The 20,310-nt window shown below is 37.9% G+C and overlaps 1 protein-coding gene across 3 annotated transcripts in view; it reads left to right on the top strand.

The window, feature by feature from the left end:
• Positions 1 to 20,310, top strand: part of LOC126334148 (cleavage and polyadenylation specificity factor subunit 1) — a 382,681-nt gene that overhangs the window by 158,855 nt on the left and 203,516 nt on the right. For all 3 annotated transcript variants that reach the window (XM_049996806.1, XM_049996803.1, XM_049996805.1), the window contains exons 6-7: positions 293 to 474; positions 12,406 to 12,586. In XM_049996806.1, coding sequence (XP_049852763.1) covers positions 293 to 474; positions 12,406 to 12,586 — 363 coding nt within the window. The remainder of the gene's footprint in view (positions 1 to 292; positions 475 to 12,405; positions 12,587 to 20,310) is intronic.

Below are 20,310 nucleotides of genomic sequence, written 5' to 3'. Positions count from 1 at the left end.
GTGTGTGTGTGTGTGTGTGTGTGTGTGTGTGTGTGTGTTTGCATTTGCATATTTTACTCTAGCTCAGAAAAGGATTACTCTGAAAGATAGAAAGTTTTCTTTCATCTATGTGTGCATATCGATCTCTCAGTGCTTCTGCTTTTCGATGTGTGTTGTCCTTTGAACTAATAGTTCTTATGCTTAGAAATATTTGATTGATTTTCTTTTGGAGATTTTTTAAATTCTGCATGTAGTCAGTTTCAGTTATTGATTTCTAAAACATTTTGACTACTGAACTCTTCTTATTTTTCAGAGGTACAAGAGGGTGTGAAGATAACTTTAGAAGGAGCGCAAGCTTCTTTTATCTCTCATGACCGGTTGGTTATCTCTCTGAAAGGAGGAGAACTTTATGTCCTCACCTTATATGCTGACAGTATGAGAAGTGTTCGAAGTTTCCACTTTGATAAGGCAGCAGCTAGTGTACTGACAACTTGCGTAAGTGTTTCTGTTCACCTAGTTTTAAGAGTTTCATTGTTTCATTCTGTGTTATAAAGAAATGTGATTAGTCAATTACTACATTCCAGATCATTTTATACTGGAAAATCTTTCTAACAACGCATAATAAAACTCCATAAAACTTCTTAAAATCCAGTGTATTATATATTTTTTGCTCTCTTTGAGTCACATGTTATTGGGTAAGGCATTGGACTCACATTTTGGGGGGAGTAGCATTTAAACATCCATCTCTCCATCCTGTATAGATTTTTGTTGTTTTCTCAAATTGATGAAGGCCTTTTCTGTGTTAATTCCATACACACCTGACGAAAATTGTTCTCATACTGGGTGCCAACACACAATCTTCTTAAAGTACATAATAAATACTTCACTACATCAAGACAATAAAAGATAGCACCACTGTACAGCTGTTCTTAAGACCTACTTCCTAATTATAAGGTATTAGATAATTATCTTCTAGTGTCATTTTTTTAGCGGCGTGTTCGGAATCACTAACTGCAGTGATATTTTAGCGAGATGTGAGGAACATGAGCAAAACAGTTTTTTTATATTATAATTATTTTGCATATGATGTATGAACAAAAGAACATTATACAATAAGGAGCAACCAAATGAGGCAGTGCAGGTGATAAGACTCTGAACCTAATAATCAGAAGGATAGAGTTTCCTCTATCCAGCTATTCTGACTTAGTTTTTCTGTGGTTTGCCTAAATCATTTTGGGCAAATAGCAGGATGAGACTTTCAGCAAAGCCCTTCCGAGCACCTACCATATCCTTGTGAAACCATCCTAATACACTACCAGAAAAAAAAAAATTAGTACACCTAGAAAGATGACGTTGATTGTGATCAGGTGTTGGTATATGCCATCTGGGGATAATAGATATACTGATAACGGTTTCAGTGTCATCCACCAACAGGTAGCATAGTGGCTTAGCTACCAGAGTGTGATCTGGAGGGAATGCTCACAGCCAGAAGGCTCAGTGTGGTGCAAGCATGTGAATCAAGTAAGCAATCATGCCATGTAGATGCGTGCAATGATGCTGGTATCAGTGGTCATGTGAACATCTTTACACGTGTAGGGCAGGTTCTGGGTTTCCACGGAGCACAGACGCTCACCAGGATCCTTGTATTGTAAGGGCAGCAGTAGCAGTTCATGCAGCTACCATAGCACAGATAAGAGAGCTTGTGAACTCAGACATGTCACCTCGAACTGTTGCAAACCAGTTATCAGCAGTGGGACTAAGAGCATGTACACCTCTAGCCTGTCTTCCACTCATGCCACAGCATTGATATGCACAGCTTGACTGGACACACTAGTCCTGCCCTAGGCCCTATGGTCTGATGTGCTATAAGCTGCAACTCCTGTTCACTGTTGATGTTTCTGGAGGGGTTGCTAACCAATGTTGGGTACCTGCAGAATGTTATTAGACCCATTGTTTTGCTGTTTTTGCCACAGGACATGGATGTGTTGTTCCAAAATGATAATTTTCACCCACATACTGCCATTGAAACTAAATGTGCTCTGCATGATGTGGAGCAACTTCCCTGGGCAGCATGATCTCTGGACTTGTCTCCAATTGAGCATGTGTTGGATAAGATTAGACGAGAAGTGACTCATGTGACTCGTTAACTAACAACTCTTACAGAACTAGGTGAACAGGTCATGCAGATGTGGCATTATGTATCCTAGAACAGTATTTGCTATCTGTGTGATCAACTGGATGCCAAGGTCAGTGCCTGCATTGCTGCCTGTGGTTGCTACACCATGTGCTGGTGTGGATGTTTCAGTAATGGTTAATACTTGGTCTTTCAGAACTGCTTGTACTACTGATCTGTAAATTAATACTAACAAAGAGATAGAGGGGCTGGCCAGTACTTACCTCAGCCGAGTACAGCCGATAGATACACAAAACAGAACAGAAAATTTACGTATCCTAGCTTTCGGAACTTTGTTCCTTTGTCAGGGAGGAGAGAGGGGGGGAAAAGGGGAAGAAGGGAAAGTGGATTCAGTTACTCACAACCCAGGTTATGAAGCAACAGGGGAAAGGTAAACAGGGAGGGTAGTAAAGATGGGAGGCATGGGTGTAAGAGGGGAGCCAAAGATATTCTACTGTAAGTACTGTGCCAGCTTCAAACCCAAGAGGATGCATACAGAAGTAAAGAAGTATATAGTATAAAGATAAACACAACTGTGTAGGATGAAAAGTTGTGTGAATGGCTAAAGAGGAATGGGAAAGAGGAGAAGACTGAAGAGTAAATGGGAACAAGGTTGGTTAACGTAGGTTCAGTCCAGGGGGATGGCGGGATGAAAGGATGTGTTGGAGTGCAAGTTCCTATCTCTGCAGTTCCGAGGGACTGGTGTTGGGTGGGAGAAGCCAAATGGCACGTATGGTATAGCTGGTTACTAGGTCCCTAGAATTATGCTGGAGGGCATGCTCTTCTACTGGGTATTGGACATCTCCTAGGCGGACATTTTGTCTGTGGCCGTTCATGCGCTCAGCCAGTTTAGTTGTCGTCATACCAATGTAAAAGGCTGTGCAGTGCAGGCGTGTCAGCTGATAAATGATATGTGTTGTTTCACATGTGGCACTGCCTTGAATTGTGTATGTTATACCAGTAGCGGGGCTGGAGTAGGTGGTTGTGGGTGGGATGCATGGGGCAGGTTTTGCAGTGGGGTCAGTTACAGGGGTAGGAACCGCTGGGTAGGGAACGTGGTCTGGGAATATTGTAGAAACCCTACAAGGATGTTACGGAGGTTAGGGCAACTCTGGGTGGTGTGGGGAGAATATTTTCAAGTGATGATCTCATTTCAGGACTTGCCTTGAGAAAGTCATATCCCTGGCGGAGTAATTTGTTGATGTATTCGAGGTCAGGCTAATAGTGGGTGACAAGGGGGATGCTTCTGTGTGGTCTGGAGATAGGAACATTGTTGTTGGACGGGGAGGAATGTATTGCTCGGGAGATCTGTTTGTGGACAAGGTCTGCAGGATAGTTGCGAGAGAGGAAAGCACTGGTCAGGTTATTGGTGTAATTGTTGAAGGCTTTGTCACTGGAGCAGGTACGTTTGCCACGAATACCTAGGCTGTAGGGAAGGGAGCGTTTGATGCGGAATGGATGGCAGCTATCAAAGTGAAGGTACTGTTGTTTGTTTGTGGGTTTGATGTGGACAGAGGTGTGGATGTGAGTTTCAACAAGATGAAGGTCAACATCCAGGAAGGTGGCTTGGGTTTTGGAGAAGGACCAGGTGAAATTCAGATTCTCAAAGGAGTTGAGGTTATGGAGGAAATTAAGGAGTGTTTCTTCACCATGAGTCCAGACCACAAAGATGTCATCTATAAACCTATACCAGGACAGGGGAAGCAGCTGTTGGGTCTTCAGGAAAGCCTCTTCCACGCTGCCCATGAAGAGGTTGGCATAGGACGGAGCCATCCTGGTTCCCGTGGCCGTTCCCCTTAATTTTTTGTAGGTCTGGGCTTCAAAAGTGAAGTAATTATGGGTGAGGATGAAGTTAGCAAGTGCGATAAGGAAGATCTTTGGGTGGGCATTGGGAAAGGTAGTATTCAAAGGCAGAGAGACCACGGGTATGTTGGACGTTTGTGTAAAGGGATGTAGCATCTATGGTGACAAGAAAGGTTTCAGGTGGGAGGGGAGTGGGAATGGATTTGAGGCGTTCTAGGAAGTGATTTGTGTCTTTGATATAGGATGGGAGTCTGTGGGTGATAGGTTGGAGGTGTTGGTCTAGCAGAGCTGAGATACGTTCTGTTGGGGCTTTGAAGCCTGCCACAATGGGACGGCCAGGATGGTTTACTTTGTGGATTTTGGGTAATAGGTAGAAGGTAGGGGTACATGGCTCAGGCGGAGTGAGTAGGCATTTTATGTTGGTCTTCGTGTTATACAAATGACCATTTGTACCAAAACAATCTCATTTATTTGGTGTGTCTTACAATTTCTGCAGTTTTAAAAAGGCGTATTTTGTTTTATCTAGCACTGACAAAATAGACGTAATCAAATCGAGAAGCCACACCAGTCTTGGGTACTATTTGTATTAACAGCTTATGCAGTATTAGACAATGATGTTTCAATTTTTTGTGTAGCAAAGCATTTGACGAACTTTGATGAGGTAATAGACTCTTTCACATAAAGGAAAGAACGCCATGTAAAGCTGTAGCAAGATTGGAGAGAAAACAATGCTAGGGGCTAAGGATTGAAGAAATGTGTACTGTATTGCTTGTCTCTTGTCTTTACTGGTTTTATGTATCCTATATGTAATTTTACGTCACCCAAAACAGAAAGTTATTAGCTAACAGGCAATAAAGAGTGCAAATTTTCTGAAGAGTTCTTGTTCTCCTAATTACAAATAATCCCATCCAGTATTAATTGCAAGAGTTGTTGTTGTTGTTGTTGTTGTTGCTGCTGCTGCTGTTTTTTTTAAATAGAGGCAGCCTGCACAAGCCATGCAGCACACATCCCTCTTGACCAATCCATTGATTCAGGAACTGGTTACTGAGATACCGACAAACATTTAGTTAAATGATGTGGAGCACCATTGTGCACAAACTATGCATTCATTGAATGGTATCTGGATGTACATTGTCAAGTAAATGAAGAACCTTAACCTCATTTCTGAGAAACTGTAGCGACATTTGCCCAGTAAGATGTTATCGTAAGAAATAGGGACCAATAAGATAATGATGAATGATTTCATACCACATGTTGATGCTGAACAGAACACAATTAGACAGACTAAAAATGAATGCCAAGACCGTGTGTAAATTAGAGGGTAAGTAAAAACGCGTGTCTGAGGGGCATTGCCATAATTGGGGAGTCTCTGCAGCGAATTCCTTTCATAACTTTCTAACAAAACGTTTTCACACCCATGTTCATATGAGCACATCCTACATTTATGGAAACCAGGATCTAAACACCCTGTATATTGTACCCCTTTGTCTGATGTGCTAATGTTGTTTACTGTTTTATACTCCTTTTAATCGCTGGACACCTAGTACTATATTGCGCACTTTCTCAGTTTTTCCTTTCGGTTACTCCACCTGATGTTGCAATTTTGGACTGTCGTCACATGGATTGTCTTTACTAGAAAATGACGCTATATGTATCAATATAACAAAAACAGAATTTCAGAGAAGTTGGGGCACCTCTGACAGGTGGAGAAAGTTGTACCTTGCCATCAAAAATATAGGGGGAAGCTATTTTTTCACTCCTAGTTACTTTCACACTGTAGCTGCAGAACGCTGATTCCATTGCCCCAAAGTCTTGAGCAGATTCATTCAGTCCCCTGCCTCAGATAGTTTCATGTTCCATAGATAATTTGTATGATTAATTATAATGCTGTGAGATGTCTTTTTTTACATTCATGTTACACATTCCTATGAAAATGTGGTGACATGCTGATCATGTACAGGGTGTTCTTTTTTTTATACAGATATGAGCAGTCAAGGAGAAACTTTTTCAGTTTTATTTCAAATTTAACTTTGGTGCCTGTCAGACATATTATATCATATGGTAGGTGATCAAATATTTTGGTGGCAAAATGGTGTGTCCTTTTTTGTGTTCAAGACTACAAAAGGCTCCCTGTATCAAGTTGCAAACTTGCATTTACTTTTTCGAATACCATAAGATATCCTTAAGGAATGAAGGTGCTTTTTTGTGATTCTCAAAAGCAAGAAGCTATTTCTGACTTACAGAATTATTTATTATAGTCCTTTATATGCATGATAGTCTAAATTAGTCTGAGGCTGCACATTTCTGTAGGCAATGTGAGAAGGTGGAATTCAAGTGTAGAAGCAGCAAGTGTGACCTCAATATTGACTAAACCAACCTTCATGTTTGTGAATTATGGAATGTAGTAAATAGTTTAATACAGAATTTTTATGTGCATATGGAGTGCTGAACTTTTATTTCTTCACAGTAGTGACTTGATGTTTGCTGAATATTTTATTTTTGAACACTGTCATTCTGATTTCATTTGTAGAATTACATGTCTTATAACTACAAATCCATAAATTAGAAATGCAGACATATTCCAAGAACAGCTCACTTGCACAGTTCAGACTAAGGTGATGCAATGGCCTTGGGACCATCCAGGTAGAGAGAAAGTGAAGTGTCTGTGGTGCATAAATATCTTGAGGAACCCATTTCAAAAACTGGCACTTGATACGAGGACACTAAATGCAATTAATGTATTCTGCCATTGTTGCTTGGTGGAACAATTTCATATTTATCAATGAAAACACCTATTTGAATGTTCTACAGTATTTACATTTTTTAACGTGATTTTGGCGTGCAAAGTTGTCTCAGATAACGACTGTAGAGCACATCATACCTGAAAATGTCTCTCCGTATGAGTGCCGCCCCCCCCCCCCCCCTTTCCCCACTCCCATCCCCCCCCCCCCCCCCCACACACACACAGAGAGAGAGAGAGAGAGAGAGAGAGAGAGAGAGAGAGAGTGCTATTAGAGAGTATGGAGGGGATGGAATTTTTGGGATTCATGTGTAGCAGCAAAGAGAGAGTATGTTGTCAGCAACAAAGTGTTGCTGTGCTCAACGATGGATAAAAGTGTACTGCCACCGCAAAACTCTGGAGGAGAGCAGATACGGCCATCCAGCAATCTTGAGGAAGACAAAATCTTATTTGTTGCCAGTGGTTAGTAGAGGTAATTGTGCAGAACTATTTGAAACTGGGTTACCTCCGGCAGTAATGCTTACTATAATTACGTTTCACAGTTTTTGGAGAGGCGTTACATAATACAGATTTATTGAAACAATCTCACCAAATAAAATTCATCTTAAATTGTGTTGTTGTGACTTAACACAAAACATTGAAACTAAATGTTGCACAAATCTATGCAATATCCATGTTGAGAAATGAGTTAAATAAACAGAAAATGGTGCAAGCTATGAAACACAAGAAATAAGCATCCAGCACCACTCGTATATTTAGAGATAACAGGGAAGTGAAAGGTAATTCCAGAGGATGGTTAAAAGTGTAGTGGTATCAGGCAGCAATGATAAGCTTTCGAGGCAGTACACAATTAAAATAATTGAGACAGGAGACTGACAGCCCCAGAGGCTTAGTGCTACAGGGATTTATTTTATCTTTTGCAGACAATTAAAGAATGAAATGAAGAGATATCCAAGTCAAATATGGGCAGAAAACAGTTTGTTAAAGGCAGTCTCCTAATGAGGCACAAGTTAGAATGCCACATATTATGGCATCTGAATCAAGTATTCTAACAAGGGAATTGCACGTACTGGTCATCATTGATTTTATCCAGATTTATAGGATATGCAGGGCTTGGCCAGAAATTAAATTAACAGAAGTGTGAGCTACAGGTGGCCAAGGATTTAGGTAAAATTAACGTTTTTGGCACGGGTCAGGTGAGGCATGAGCCATTTATATATATTAGTGCAGTTTCCACTTTGTAATCAGAGGGTCATGGTGTTGAGTCTTTATGCAGAAACTTTTTTATTTTTCTTATTTTCAACTTTCACATTACTTTCACTGTAAATGAACAGTAATAATGCTCAGTATGTTGTGTTTATTAATATTTTTATAAAAGGCATGAAAAAGAAAGACAGAGAAAAATTCGGTATTGAAAATAACTTTCCATGAATGGATTATAGTTAATGCATACAGGATGTTGTTTTCAGTTGTTTCATTTTGACCTTCGAGCAGTCCTCGGCAGCTGCATGCGAACAATAAAGTCCCGATGCAAGAAAAATCAGCCCATTAGCTTTTGGGGACAACACCAGCTACAGCTATGAAGCTCAGTTGCTTGCTAGGTCTCGATCGAATAATGTGAATTTTTTGAGAACGTTATGAAAAATATGAACTTAGCTGAAAATATAAAAGTGAAAATATTAATGTGGCTGGATCATAGGTAGAAGAAGAACAGAAGCCATATGATGATAGCATCCACAGTGAAGTGTTGAAGCACCCATTGAAAATGATACTGGATTATAGTTTACTGTTTTTGGTGAAAAACTACACTAACATAAACTGTTCATTCCTCAGTTGACCTGTGCCAAAAGAGCTATTTGTTGTAAGCACTGTGCTGTCTTGAGCTCCTTCTTCCATTGCCTCCATTCCTGGATTACCTGGATGAAATCAGTGATGAAGAGTAGGTGCAGTCCCCTTGTAAGACAAAATAAGTGCTGGTTGGAAATAAATAGATGTTATAAGCAGTTGAAATGTAGAGAGCTAAAGTGAACAGAAAATCTACTGTACTATCATGTTTGATGTCTGTTAACCACACTTACTATGTCCCAGTTTAACCCTGTTGTTAAACTGAGAATAACTGCAGTTCTTTTATCTGCATGTTGGTTTAGTGCAGCATGTAGTTTAGATATTCCAGAAAATATACTTTACCATTCTTATTGCTTTTAATGAAATGCTTTCAACTCACCAGAGTGAACTGTTTGCTGTGTGTAGAACTCCATATATAAACAACTATCATAATTTGGCTTTATTTATATGTAGACAAGAGGCCTGTCAGACTGTTAAAAGAATTCATGTCTTACATTTGGTAAATGAAAATGAGAGGTAGAAACGACAGGCCAGACCACATGTAGGAGCAAGTTGAATAATTGTTCCAGAACTCCACTTCATTCAGTGTGATGATTGTCTTGTGTTGCATTACTTACCTAGACAAAATTTGTGGGAAAAGTTAATACATTTCTGTCTTCATGAATATTATTCTTGCAATTTTTTTTCCACGATAATCTAGATGTGTGGAACTTCGTATGAGATCAATGAAATAAGAGGTTTTCTAAATTGGCTATTAACTTTTCAGAATGCTAGATAAAACTCGTAATTTAGGTCAGAATGTTTCCAATAAAGCACTGAAAATTGTCGAGCATGGTACTGTGAGATACATTAAAAACTCTGTTAATGAAAACTCAATCATATTTTCTTAGATTGGTAGGAAATTTGAACAGTATGAGAGACAAAGGTCATTTACAGTTGTGGAAATCCAGAAAGCAACAGATGAGACATAATGTAGAAGAGATAAGACAGGGACATATTAGAGCATCTATTGTAGTAACTTGAATGCTTATGTCCCACTGATTGGCATGGCCATATCATTGTTCAGTGGACATGTTTATAGTGCTACTGATTAGTTATGTGGTGTTTTTGCTGCTAGCAAGCGTTCACAGAAAAATCTGAAACAGGCTTTCAAAGGTAGCATTTCCAATGTAGGCCCTGTTTTGTGATAATTAAGATGTAATAAACATTTGGCTTAACCATAATTATCAGTCCAATGCCACATTTAATACAGTCACTAGCATGCAGTCAGAAAATATTAGACCCATAAAGAAGCATGATTGTATGAAGATATTACTTGCTTAAAGCTACTCGTTGAAAACAAAATGCAGCACTTTTTGTTATAATGCGACACTCTGGCTCATCAGGCTGAACTTAGTACTTGCTAATCAGCTTCACTACACTTTTTATTCTGGTCTCATCTTTTTTTCTGTTGACTATTTCTTTTCATAGCTGAAGACATTACCATAGGGCACCAGTTGTTGAAGTGAACTACTGGCAGTTTAGGGAAATGACTGTTCCCAGCTGCTAAAAGACACTAGTATAAAAGCTACAATCTGACCAAACATTCATTAAAAAGTCAGGAAAATAGGAATTACTAGTGTCAGTATTGAATGCTGCATAACATCATACAATGATTGTCACATAATTAGTGGTCTATTTAGGCTAAGAGGTTGTAACTTTTTTGGGTTAATTTGCAAATAAATTGTTGGTTTGTTTTTTATTTGGTCACTTTTGTTCTTTCAATTGAATTTTTAAATAAAATTTTGACTTTCTATATTCTAGTACTACTGATTAACAAGTGTTTTATTTTAAAATCTCTCTCTTAGTTTTTGACAGAATTTCTATTTAATCTACTTCATTTGACCCATAGTTCTTCCTTGCCCCCTCTTTGGAAGACCAAACCATTTAATGCCCTAAAACAATAATCATAGTATGAAACCCCAGCTTTTGTGGTGTAAAAATACTTTTTTATGATGTAAAAATACTTATTGTGTTGAACTGCATTAGAGCCACACAGAAGATATAATCAGCCACAACTTCTGCTTTGTGATTGTTATACTGTTGCCTTGCAAACACCACTTTTGAGAGCAAGTGAGTGATTTTCAAGCAAAGCCATCTACAGTTGGTGTGGGATGTGAAGAAGGATACTGACTGTACTTGCCAATTGTTTCTGGCCAACAGCAGTGGTTCCAACCAAGTGAAGTGGTACACTGGTTAGCACACTGGACTCACATTTGGGAGGATGACGATTCAAACCCTTTTCCAACCATCCAGATTTAGATTTTCCATGATTTCCCCTAAATCACTCCAGGCACATGGCAAGATGGTCCCTTTTGAAAGCGCATGAAAAATTTCCATTCCCATCCTTGACACAACCCGAGCTTGTGGTCTGTATCTAAAGACTTCGATGTCGATGTGACATTAAACCCAGTCGTCCTTCCTTCCTGCAGCGGCACCCTGTGACAATCAGCTTCATATATCTCACCTCATAATTATATCTTATCTCTTTAACACGACTTTCCATTATGTGATTTCCTTAACAGGAATATATCTGTCCATAATAAAGATTTTATTCATGCATGCCAGTTTACCAACTAAGGTAATTATGTGAAGCTGACTTATGTTACGTGTAGGAGCAGTTCCCAGTTTTAGTATTTCCATACTTGACATGTTTTATCCATTGTCTTACAATACTTGCAGACACATGCTGATATTCATAGATATTTTTCAGATGGTGGTGAATATCTGCCATGGAAGCTTCTTGACTGTCTTGAATGTTAATGTGAAAAGAATCACAGTAATTTGTGAACAGTACCATCATATCACTAATTTCCATCAGTCAGGGAAAGATATGAAGGAGGAAGGTATAAGAATTATATACCTTTAACAAAATGTAGCTTCTGTTTGCACCTCTCCCTCTCTTTCAAGAGAAATGCTGATTTTAAAACATATACAGAAAATTACCCTAAATCATGATCACTCCAACCCCATTCAATTCTGGATCTCCACCTGTCGTTAGTTTTACACCTGATATATTGTTTGAGTTCATGTTGGGTAGTGTGTTTCTGTGGCCAAGGTCGGTAATGTATGCATTTGTGGTGGCATTCGACAGGAAGTTACCTGGCTTAGTTCTTTATGTTGGTAGAAATTTTCATTGCTAGTATGTGACCAGTGAAGAATGGAGCGGCGGTTGTGTACAGTCCCCATAACCTGACTGTGTGTCACTGATCTGGGTTGAATTCCGAATCTTTCTGCAGTTTCCCACATAATGAGGGCATTTGACAATGTTGATAGTCATTTGTCTGTAGGATGGGAACATTCATCTTGCTGATCTGCTTGACTACTTGGTGCAATTGAAGAGGCCTATGTGCCACAACCCCTCCTTTTACTCTCTTTCATTGTCATCAACAACAGAAGTACAACATTAGGTTTTATATGTTCTTACTACAATCACCTGCAGTGGATCCAAATACTTAAGACACAACAATTACATGTCACAAAGGTAGGTGTGTTGAAGGTAAGCCCTTCCATTAAGCCGTTAGGTGGTTGAACAACCTGTTAGCAATTCCCAGCAAACAGTGCCATTGTATTTTACATTCTAACATGTCGTGAATGTATGGACTCATGGGCTATATTGAGCAAACTCAGGTGCAATCTCATAATCTGGGAATAAAATGTTATTTATGATTTTTGTTACAAACTTAGTAAAATACAAGCACTTTTGGAAATGTAAACATATATGTGGACAACTTTTGTCAGTTTACAATTTGTCTCCTCTTCCATTCTGTATTCTGTGCAGCTTTATATTTTCATTTTAATGATATTTTCTCTTTTTATTTTACAGACATGTGTTTGTGAAGATAATTACTTATTCCTGGGCTCTCGCTTGGGAAATTCATTGTTACTAAGATTTACAGAAAAGGAGCAGTCAACAGTCTTTACACTTGAAGAAAAGACATTTGCTCCCAAACAAGAAGCAGCTAAGCCAGATCAAGCTGCTAAAAAGAGAAGGCTTGATACCTTAGGTAATATCCTTTTTCAAGATGTTTTCTCCCTGTTTTCAAGTAGTAATTTTTCTGAATAGGCATCTTGGGTTATAACATAACATATGATTGAAGTCAGATGTGTTGGCAGATAACTATTATACAGGAGTCTGTAGGTATGCATAGGGTCTAATGTGGTAAGGAAAGGGAAAACTTCGACAGCCTAAAACTGTATGACAGTGTTTTAATAACCAAAATGCAGTTTTTTTACCAATTTTAGGTCAAATTATTTTGTCAATTTTAGTTTCATCCCTGAAATTTGGTCCTACAAGACAGCAAAATAACCATCTACAGCTGCCTTTACTAGTATGTGTACTCAAAATTATTCCATCCACAAACTTAACTAAATATGAGAGTAAGTGGAAGACCAGGGGAAGGGAGTTCATAGGAGAAAGGGTGAATAAGTGCCATTCTTCAAATTCTTCAGTTTTCACATTGTCATAACATTTTTCATGCTCTTGACATGACATGTGATGCATTTTTTCCCAATCAGATCTATTTCTTGCACATTTTTTCATCTAGTCACTCCTGAAAACTTCTGTTATACGGGGTATTTAAAAGTATTGTTTTGCCCTTTGCAAGGTTAGACATAAATAAAATCATTTTTGTGTTCCACAGAGTACTGGTATGTCTTACTTGCTTTTTGTGCAGAGTCACTCTCCTCTACCTTATGTTACATTTCTGGCATGAAGTGGGAGACCCATGACTCACTTATATTGTAAGAAATCACTATAATTCTCCTTAAGTTGGTTCAAATCTTGATGATACATTAATTTTTTCATTTGATAATTTCCAGAACATCTGGAAGGTGTTTCCTATTTAATAAATATATGGTACTCTTTCTTCTGATATATGTGTCACCAGTCTCATAAACTTTGAATCAAGAATTTCCTAGACCATGTTCTGCACTTCTTCATCTGTGAGTGCAGTTTTGAGATGTCTTTTAGAGGGATCATTTTTCGTTGCAGGACAGCACATAGTTCCTAGCTTTACGAAATGAAGGAGCAGTCTTCTTGTAAATGCTCATCACCTTTAGATGAATTTTTGTTATTGGTAGACCATTCAGAACCAAGAATTTTATGATTGTGTGCAGTTTTAGTTTCTCTTTTTGGAACTGTACATAATACAACTACCTTTAAAAGTTATAGAAACAAAATCTAATTTTTACCAACAAAAGAGAAACAAAATTAATTAATACCATTGTCATTTATTCATGCCAATCTGATAACTTAGCAGCTTTCTCTTATATTTACAAATTGCTCAAATTTGGTATCTTGTGCGTAAGAGCACAGCATAGATTATTACAAACGTTTTTTACTGAACAGTTCCATGCAAACCCAGCAGGAAAACCTAACTGTTTTTCCCCATGTTTAAAGATTTATTAGTCCTTGAAAGTCAGTAGTACAATAGTAACATTTACAAAATTCAAAAAACAGAGATTTCCTAATTTAAAGTAGTATGTAATACTTTGATCCTGAATTCAATATTAACTTTCATAAAGTGATTTCTTTATAACACTGTTTTCGTAGAAGGAAAAATTGATCAAATGGACATTCATGGAATTTTCCACTAATCAGATGTTTCTTTTGCATGGAAGTGTTTAATAATGAAGCATAGTGTGTGACATAAAAGTTTACTGAGTATCATACCATGTAATTTGGTCTCCACTATACTTTTTACATTATGATGTGGTACAAAACTTACGTGTCAGCTGACTCTGGCCGTGGATGCCCACATAATTAATATGAGCATATTGTTTGTTTGTGTATATTAATCATATTTGGGAATGTTGTAGGAAACAGTTTCATGAATTGCCTAATTTACCCGATGGGACTTTGCATTCACCACTTTGGTTGCTTGTTTTTCAGTCAGCTTCTTGCCTCTTAGTTAGTACACTGCACATTGTGTTTGATTCCTCTGTGTTTCTGTCTTGATTTTTTCCAAAATTGGTTTAGAGATCTCCTCTCAGCAAAATTTCTACAGATGAAACTTCTGGCAGATTAAAACTGTGTGCAGGACTAATACTCAAGCTCGGGACCTTTGCCTTTTGTGGGAAAGTGCTGTACCAACTGAGCTACCCAAACACAACTCATGACCCGTCCTCACAACTTTACTTCTACCAGTACCTCATCTCCTACCTTCCAAACTTCACAGAGGCTCTCTTGCAGACCTTGCAAGACTAGCACTTCTGGTAGAATGGATATAGTGGAGACATAGCTTAGCTACAGTCTGGGGGATGTTTCCAGAATGAAATTTTCTCTCTGAGGTGGAGTGTGCACTAATATGAAACTTCCTGGCAGTACTAAACAGTGTGCGGGACCTTGACTCAAACTTTGGACCTTCGCCTTTTGCAGTAAGTGCTCCAGCAATTGAGCTACTCAAGCATGACTCATGACATGTCCTCACAGCTTTACTTTTGCCAGTATCTTGTTTCCTACCTTTCAAACTCTCCTGTGGCCCTTGCAAGACTTGCATGTCTACAGGTGGTTTACATGAACTGGGAAATTGTTAGGTGTTTTCCTTTGAATTTGTCCTACAGTGTCCCAAGGTTTACTATCAAACTCAGAATTATCTGGAAAGCCTACTTCCTCCATCACTTCACAGTTTGATGATTCTCAGACAAGTCAACACTCAACTAATTTTGCTTATAATCCACCAAACAAATTGGTTTTGACTTCCCCCTGTTTTTCTGTCAGTAGAGGTGCCCATTTTTCCAGTTTGCCTTGTGCTTACATTTTGCTATTCCTCCCAACATAGTGCTAAGATATTTCTTTTACAATGAAAGATTTGCTCATGTCTCTGAAGTTCTGTATCTTTTATCCCACTGTAGATTTTCTTTTATATTCCTCAAAAGCAATGTCTTCATGATAGTCACTGTGTCAGACCTCTCATCTGCATAAACAGAGAAATCCCAGATACAACCTCATCTGAATGTATATTTACTGCCCAGATAATCATGAAGAATATGGGTGTGGCATACAGTCAGTAGGCTGTAAGCCTTTCTCAGAGTCAAAATGTGGAGTTCTCACCCTTACCCTTGTCCGTGGTCTTCCACTCTCTTCAGTCATAATATATAGTGGAATAATGGTGCTTGTTCCTCAGTTGTGTGGACATCCACAGTCTTCTTCTAATTATGCAACAAATAATCATGTTACAAAATAACATCACTTTAGAATTACATACTGAAAGCCCTTTCAGTAAATTATCAAATATTTAATTCCAAAGTCTTTTTTCGTGAATTCTCTATAGTTTCTTTCAGAACATAGTTTGTATTTTCCTCAGAATCATTTACAACAGTATCTTCCAAAAATTAAGTGCACTGTTTCCAAAGTCATCAAGTAACTTGTGAAAAATTTCATCAGTGGTCAGACTATGCTATTTCATGTTGATGCAACTAATGGATGCATGGCACAAATATGTCATTGTTGTCTTAGCAACAAATGTGGCATTAATTTGCATGAGTGTGTGTGATTTTTATGTTTGCATGATTAATAATATTTACTGTCTTTATTTATAAATGATAACTTCTGTCAGCTGGCTACTCAAAGGCTATATCCATGATTAACTGTGGGACCTGGGCCGTTAATTAATTAATTACGGAAAGTTATGTAAGTCGTGATAGACCAAATTGTTTTCTGCAATAATGAGTTGGTAATCAAGACTGTTATAACTTTCTGGTGGATTAAAACTGTGTGCTGAATGGGACTCGAACCTGAGATCTTTGCCTTTTTGCAGGAAGATGCTCTACTGACTGAGCTATCCATGCACAACTTGCAACCCGCTCTCGTTGAATCATTTTTGTCAGTGCCTCAAACCCTCTGCAGAGTGAAAGTACATTCCAGAAAGAATATTAAAAGTTCAGGAATTCATGTCATTTTTATAGTCATGAACTAGCTACCAAAGTGTAAAATGTTAGACCTCAATTAGAGACTCTTGAAGAGATACTAAACTTTGCTCTTTCGCTGTAGTTGAATAGATAAAGATGGATAATACAAGAAATGCTGCATGAGGCAAAACAGTTTTCTATTAAAAGGAAGAGCTGCTGACAGGCAAAAACATAAGCACAAGACCAGAAAAGACTCATGAAAATGTATGTTTGGAACAAATCTCTCTAGATATGAAACATAAACAATGGGGAAGACCAAACTTAAATGTTTTAGTTACTTTGTAATCTGATGAAAATCAGATGACTTGATCAACTGGGAAGTTAAGATGGTCTGCAAAAAATCAACAAGAAAAGGAATGTAATGAATTGAAGATATATGAGGGTAACCCAGGAAGTAACGGCCTGTTGCGCATTTGCATTGTGCTGTTGGTTTTAGCTAAAAGGATTGTATGGTGACACAGGTATGAACGATAGAAATCTGACGAATGATGCGAATGTTCAACAGTGGATGACATAAAGAATCAAGGGAAAAATTAAATCATGCAAGACACTTATTCAAGGAGCTCAAAGAATTCCTGGCAGGAGACATTTTGAAAGAAATGCCAAGGTGAAGAATGAAGTGTACAACTTGCTTAATTAAATTTTCACAGCCAACAATGACAGGAAGTGTAGTGTGAAGCTCATGGATGGGTATGACAAAAGTGGAAATAATGAATAAATATTAAGAGAAATAAAATAAACTTCAAATTTTTTAAGTGATATATTTTTTTGTAAAGCCAGATAGTCATTTCTTTGAAGCATACCCTTGTGAAGTGGTTTGGTATATAAGAGGGCTATCCACAAAGTACATTATGTTTTGGAATTAAAAATAAATAAAGTATTGGAATTTTTTTTATTATATACAGATGAAAGCCACACTTTAATACTACTTCTCTACATAGTTGCCATTTAAATTAAGGCACTTATTGTAGCGATGGACGAGCTTGGAAATTCCTTCGTCGTAAAATTCGCCCACCTGCGCCTTCAACCAAGTGTCAGCAGTCTTTTGGGACAGAAAAGGTGAGATTTTTGTGGATTTCCTGGGAAGAGGCACAACTATAAACTCTCAAAGGTATTGCCAAACTCTGCATAACCTCAGAAGAGCAATACAAAACAAGCGCAGGGGAAAGTTGGGCTCAAAGTTCTTGCTGATTCACGACCGAATTTTACGATGAAGGAATTTCCAAGCTCGTCCATCGCTACGATAAGTGCCTTAATTTAAATGGCAGCTATGTAGAAAAGTAGTATTTAAGTGTGGCTTTCATCTGTATATAATAAAAAAAATTCCAATTCTTTATTTATTTTTAATTCCAAAACATAATGTACTTTGTGGATAGCCCTCGTATTAGGACATGAGTTATTTCAGGACACTGTAATGAAAGGGAATGTGGAAGGATAGATATGAATATATAAGGCAGATTGTTGACGAGGCAGGATTCAGCAGTTATCAGAAATGAAGAGGGTATCTCGCAGCTGATAGGAAAATAGAACTGCATCAAACTAACCATAGGGATGATAACCAAACAACAGTGTAAAGCGTGCAGTGGCTACCCGACAGGAAAGGAAGAAATGATCCATTATATAGCTTAGTGTAGAAAAGAGGACAAGATGTGAGCATAAATAGGATAACACATTGGAAGGTTAAATGAAGATGGACAGCCAGGTGGAAAGGACACATGGAGGATTGGAAAGGTAGAAAACATGAGACATAACACTATCACAAGAAAAAAATGTTTTGAGGAGGCAGAGCAAGAGGAAGAATACAAAGAGGTAGATGGAACAATGAAAACAATTAATTTTTGGCAAAATAAAAATTAGATAAAAAGATAGATAAAAAATTTACTCACCAAGCAGCAGCAGCAGCAGCAGCAGAACACACACATGAGAGACAATTATAATTATGCTCGTTCTTCAGACAGATGGGTTGAAGGGGAAGGAAGAGGGATGAAGGAAAAGGACTATAGAGGTCTAGGAAAACGGGTAAATTTCGGGAAAGTCACCCAGAACCATGGGTCAGAGGAGACTTACCAGATGGGATGAGAAGGAAAGAGCTAGATGTGATTGACAGAGTAAGACTTTCACTGGAAATTTGAAAAGTTACTTAATTGTATTAAAAACTATTGAAAACGAGCAACTGGGTAACGGAAAAGCTAAATTACATTTTTTTTAAATGTCATAAAGGTAATGGAAAAGTTAAGTTGTGAAGGGGACATAGCTACGGTGTATTGAAGAAGTGTAACTGGTGTTTATTTTCATGTCAAAAATTACATGGGTGGTTAAAGCACCTTTGCAAGATCCAAATACTGAGATAGAGTACCTATCTTTCTGACAGTACCCATGCATTGCAGTGGAGGGTTTGTATGTGATTATGCATGCAGCATTCTTTTCCTTAACTTTTTCCACATGTGCATCTCACAAGCCACTGACATACATATTTCTTTCTACTGAGCATCTAGAAAGAAACCACCTCAGAAAAAAAGAAGAAATGTTTTAAGAAAGAAGAAAATAAAGGACATAAGTAATTCTTGTTTTTCATACAATATAACTTCCATATACCAATCCAAATTGGGAAAGGATCAGGATGCCCCTAACCATTACTGCAGATATTGTTGGTAGCTAAATTTCAGCTATGTGTGTTTTTGTTGTGGTTGTGCACACCCTGAAAATAGACTCATTAGGTCAGTTGTATATAAGTCTTGATCAGAGAGGCAAGGCAATAAAGCCTGGCAAAGCTGTAACAATCACTTCTAACATGTATATGCTTCCGTGCAAGCCCTGGTTACTTGTATCTTGTCTTCATGGTCCATATAAGAAATGTTCGTTGGTGGATGTAGAATTGTTCAATAGCCTGTCACAAACGTCAGTTCTGTAAACTATCTCAATAGTGTTTTGCAAAAAGAACTGCCATCTTTCTTCCAATTGATTGAATCTAATGGTACCAAATCTAACAGCACTTCTTGGAATTGCCTTATGTCTTCCTTTAATCCGTCCTGGTGCAGAAAACAAATTCTCGAGCAGTACTCAAGAATGAGTCACACAAGTGATCTGTACATGATCTCCTTTATTGTTGACACTTTCCTACAGTTCTCCCAGTAAACCAAAATCGAACATTGGCTTTCTCTCCAAACAACCTTTCGTGCTTGTGCAGGTTCAAGAGAACTTGTGGTGGAATTACCTCCACCATATACATTGTATGATATTTCCACTTCTATACTTCCATTCTTATATTATTATATTATTGATATCTTTATGCTTCTCTACATATTTTCGAAGCTTGTTACGACTTTTCTTTTTTAATTTGTCCTCTCTCTCTGTCTTGTCTCCTGTGTTTGTCATTTTTTTTCAGGGTTTCAGCTTTGTCATTTCTGATATTTTATCATGCCCTTAATGTCACCTAATACTGTGCTTTATTACTTTTATTTGCTGCTCTTCCAGTAGGTTACAACAGCTCATATCTCATTAATCACTATTTATCCATGATTTCTTTAAGGCAGTTTTGAACTTTGTGAACAGCAACAACATACATCTGTCTTTTTTTTTCTGAGCATTTGTGTGCAGTAAAGAAAATTTGCAGCATATGTAGGCTGTTTCATTTTTAATTTATTTATGTATTCGGTACTTCTTAGTGTCCCCATAATGCTGCTAAATATTTCCATTGATTTTGAATCATTTTGTGTCTAGATATTTATGAAGTTTTTGAAGTGTTTTGCTTTCAGTTGAAAAAAGCCAGTCAAAGAACATTTTCCATTATGCTGTACTGTTCTTCAGTATGCGGATGAGA

Source organism: Schistocerca gregaria, chromosome 2, assembly GCF_023897955.1.
Source record: "Schistocerca gregaria isolate iqSchGreg1 chromosome 2, iqSchGreg1.2, whole genome shotgun sequence".
In the NCBI taxonomy this organism is placed as follows: Eukaryota; Metazoa; Arthropoda; class Insecta; order Orthoptera; family Acrididae; genus Schistocerca; species Schistocerca gregaria.
The sequence above is the reverse complement of the archived record's forward strand: the minus strand, read 5'-3'. Positions and strand labels throughout refer to the sequence as shown.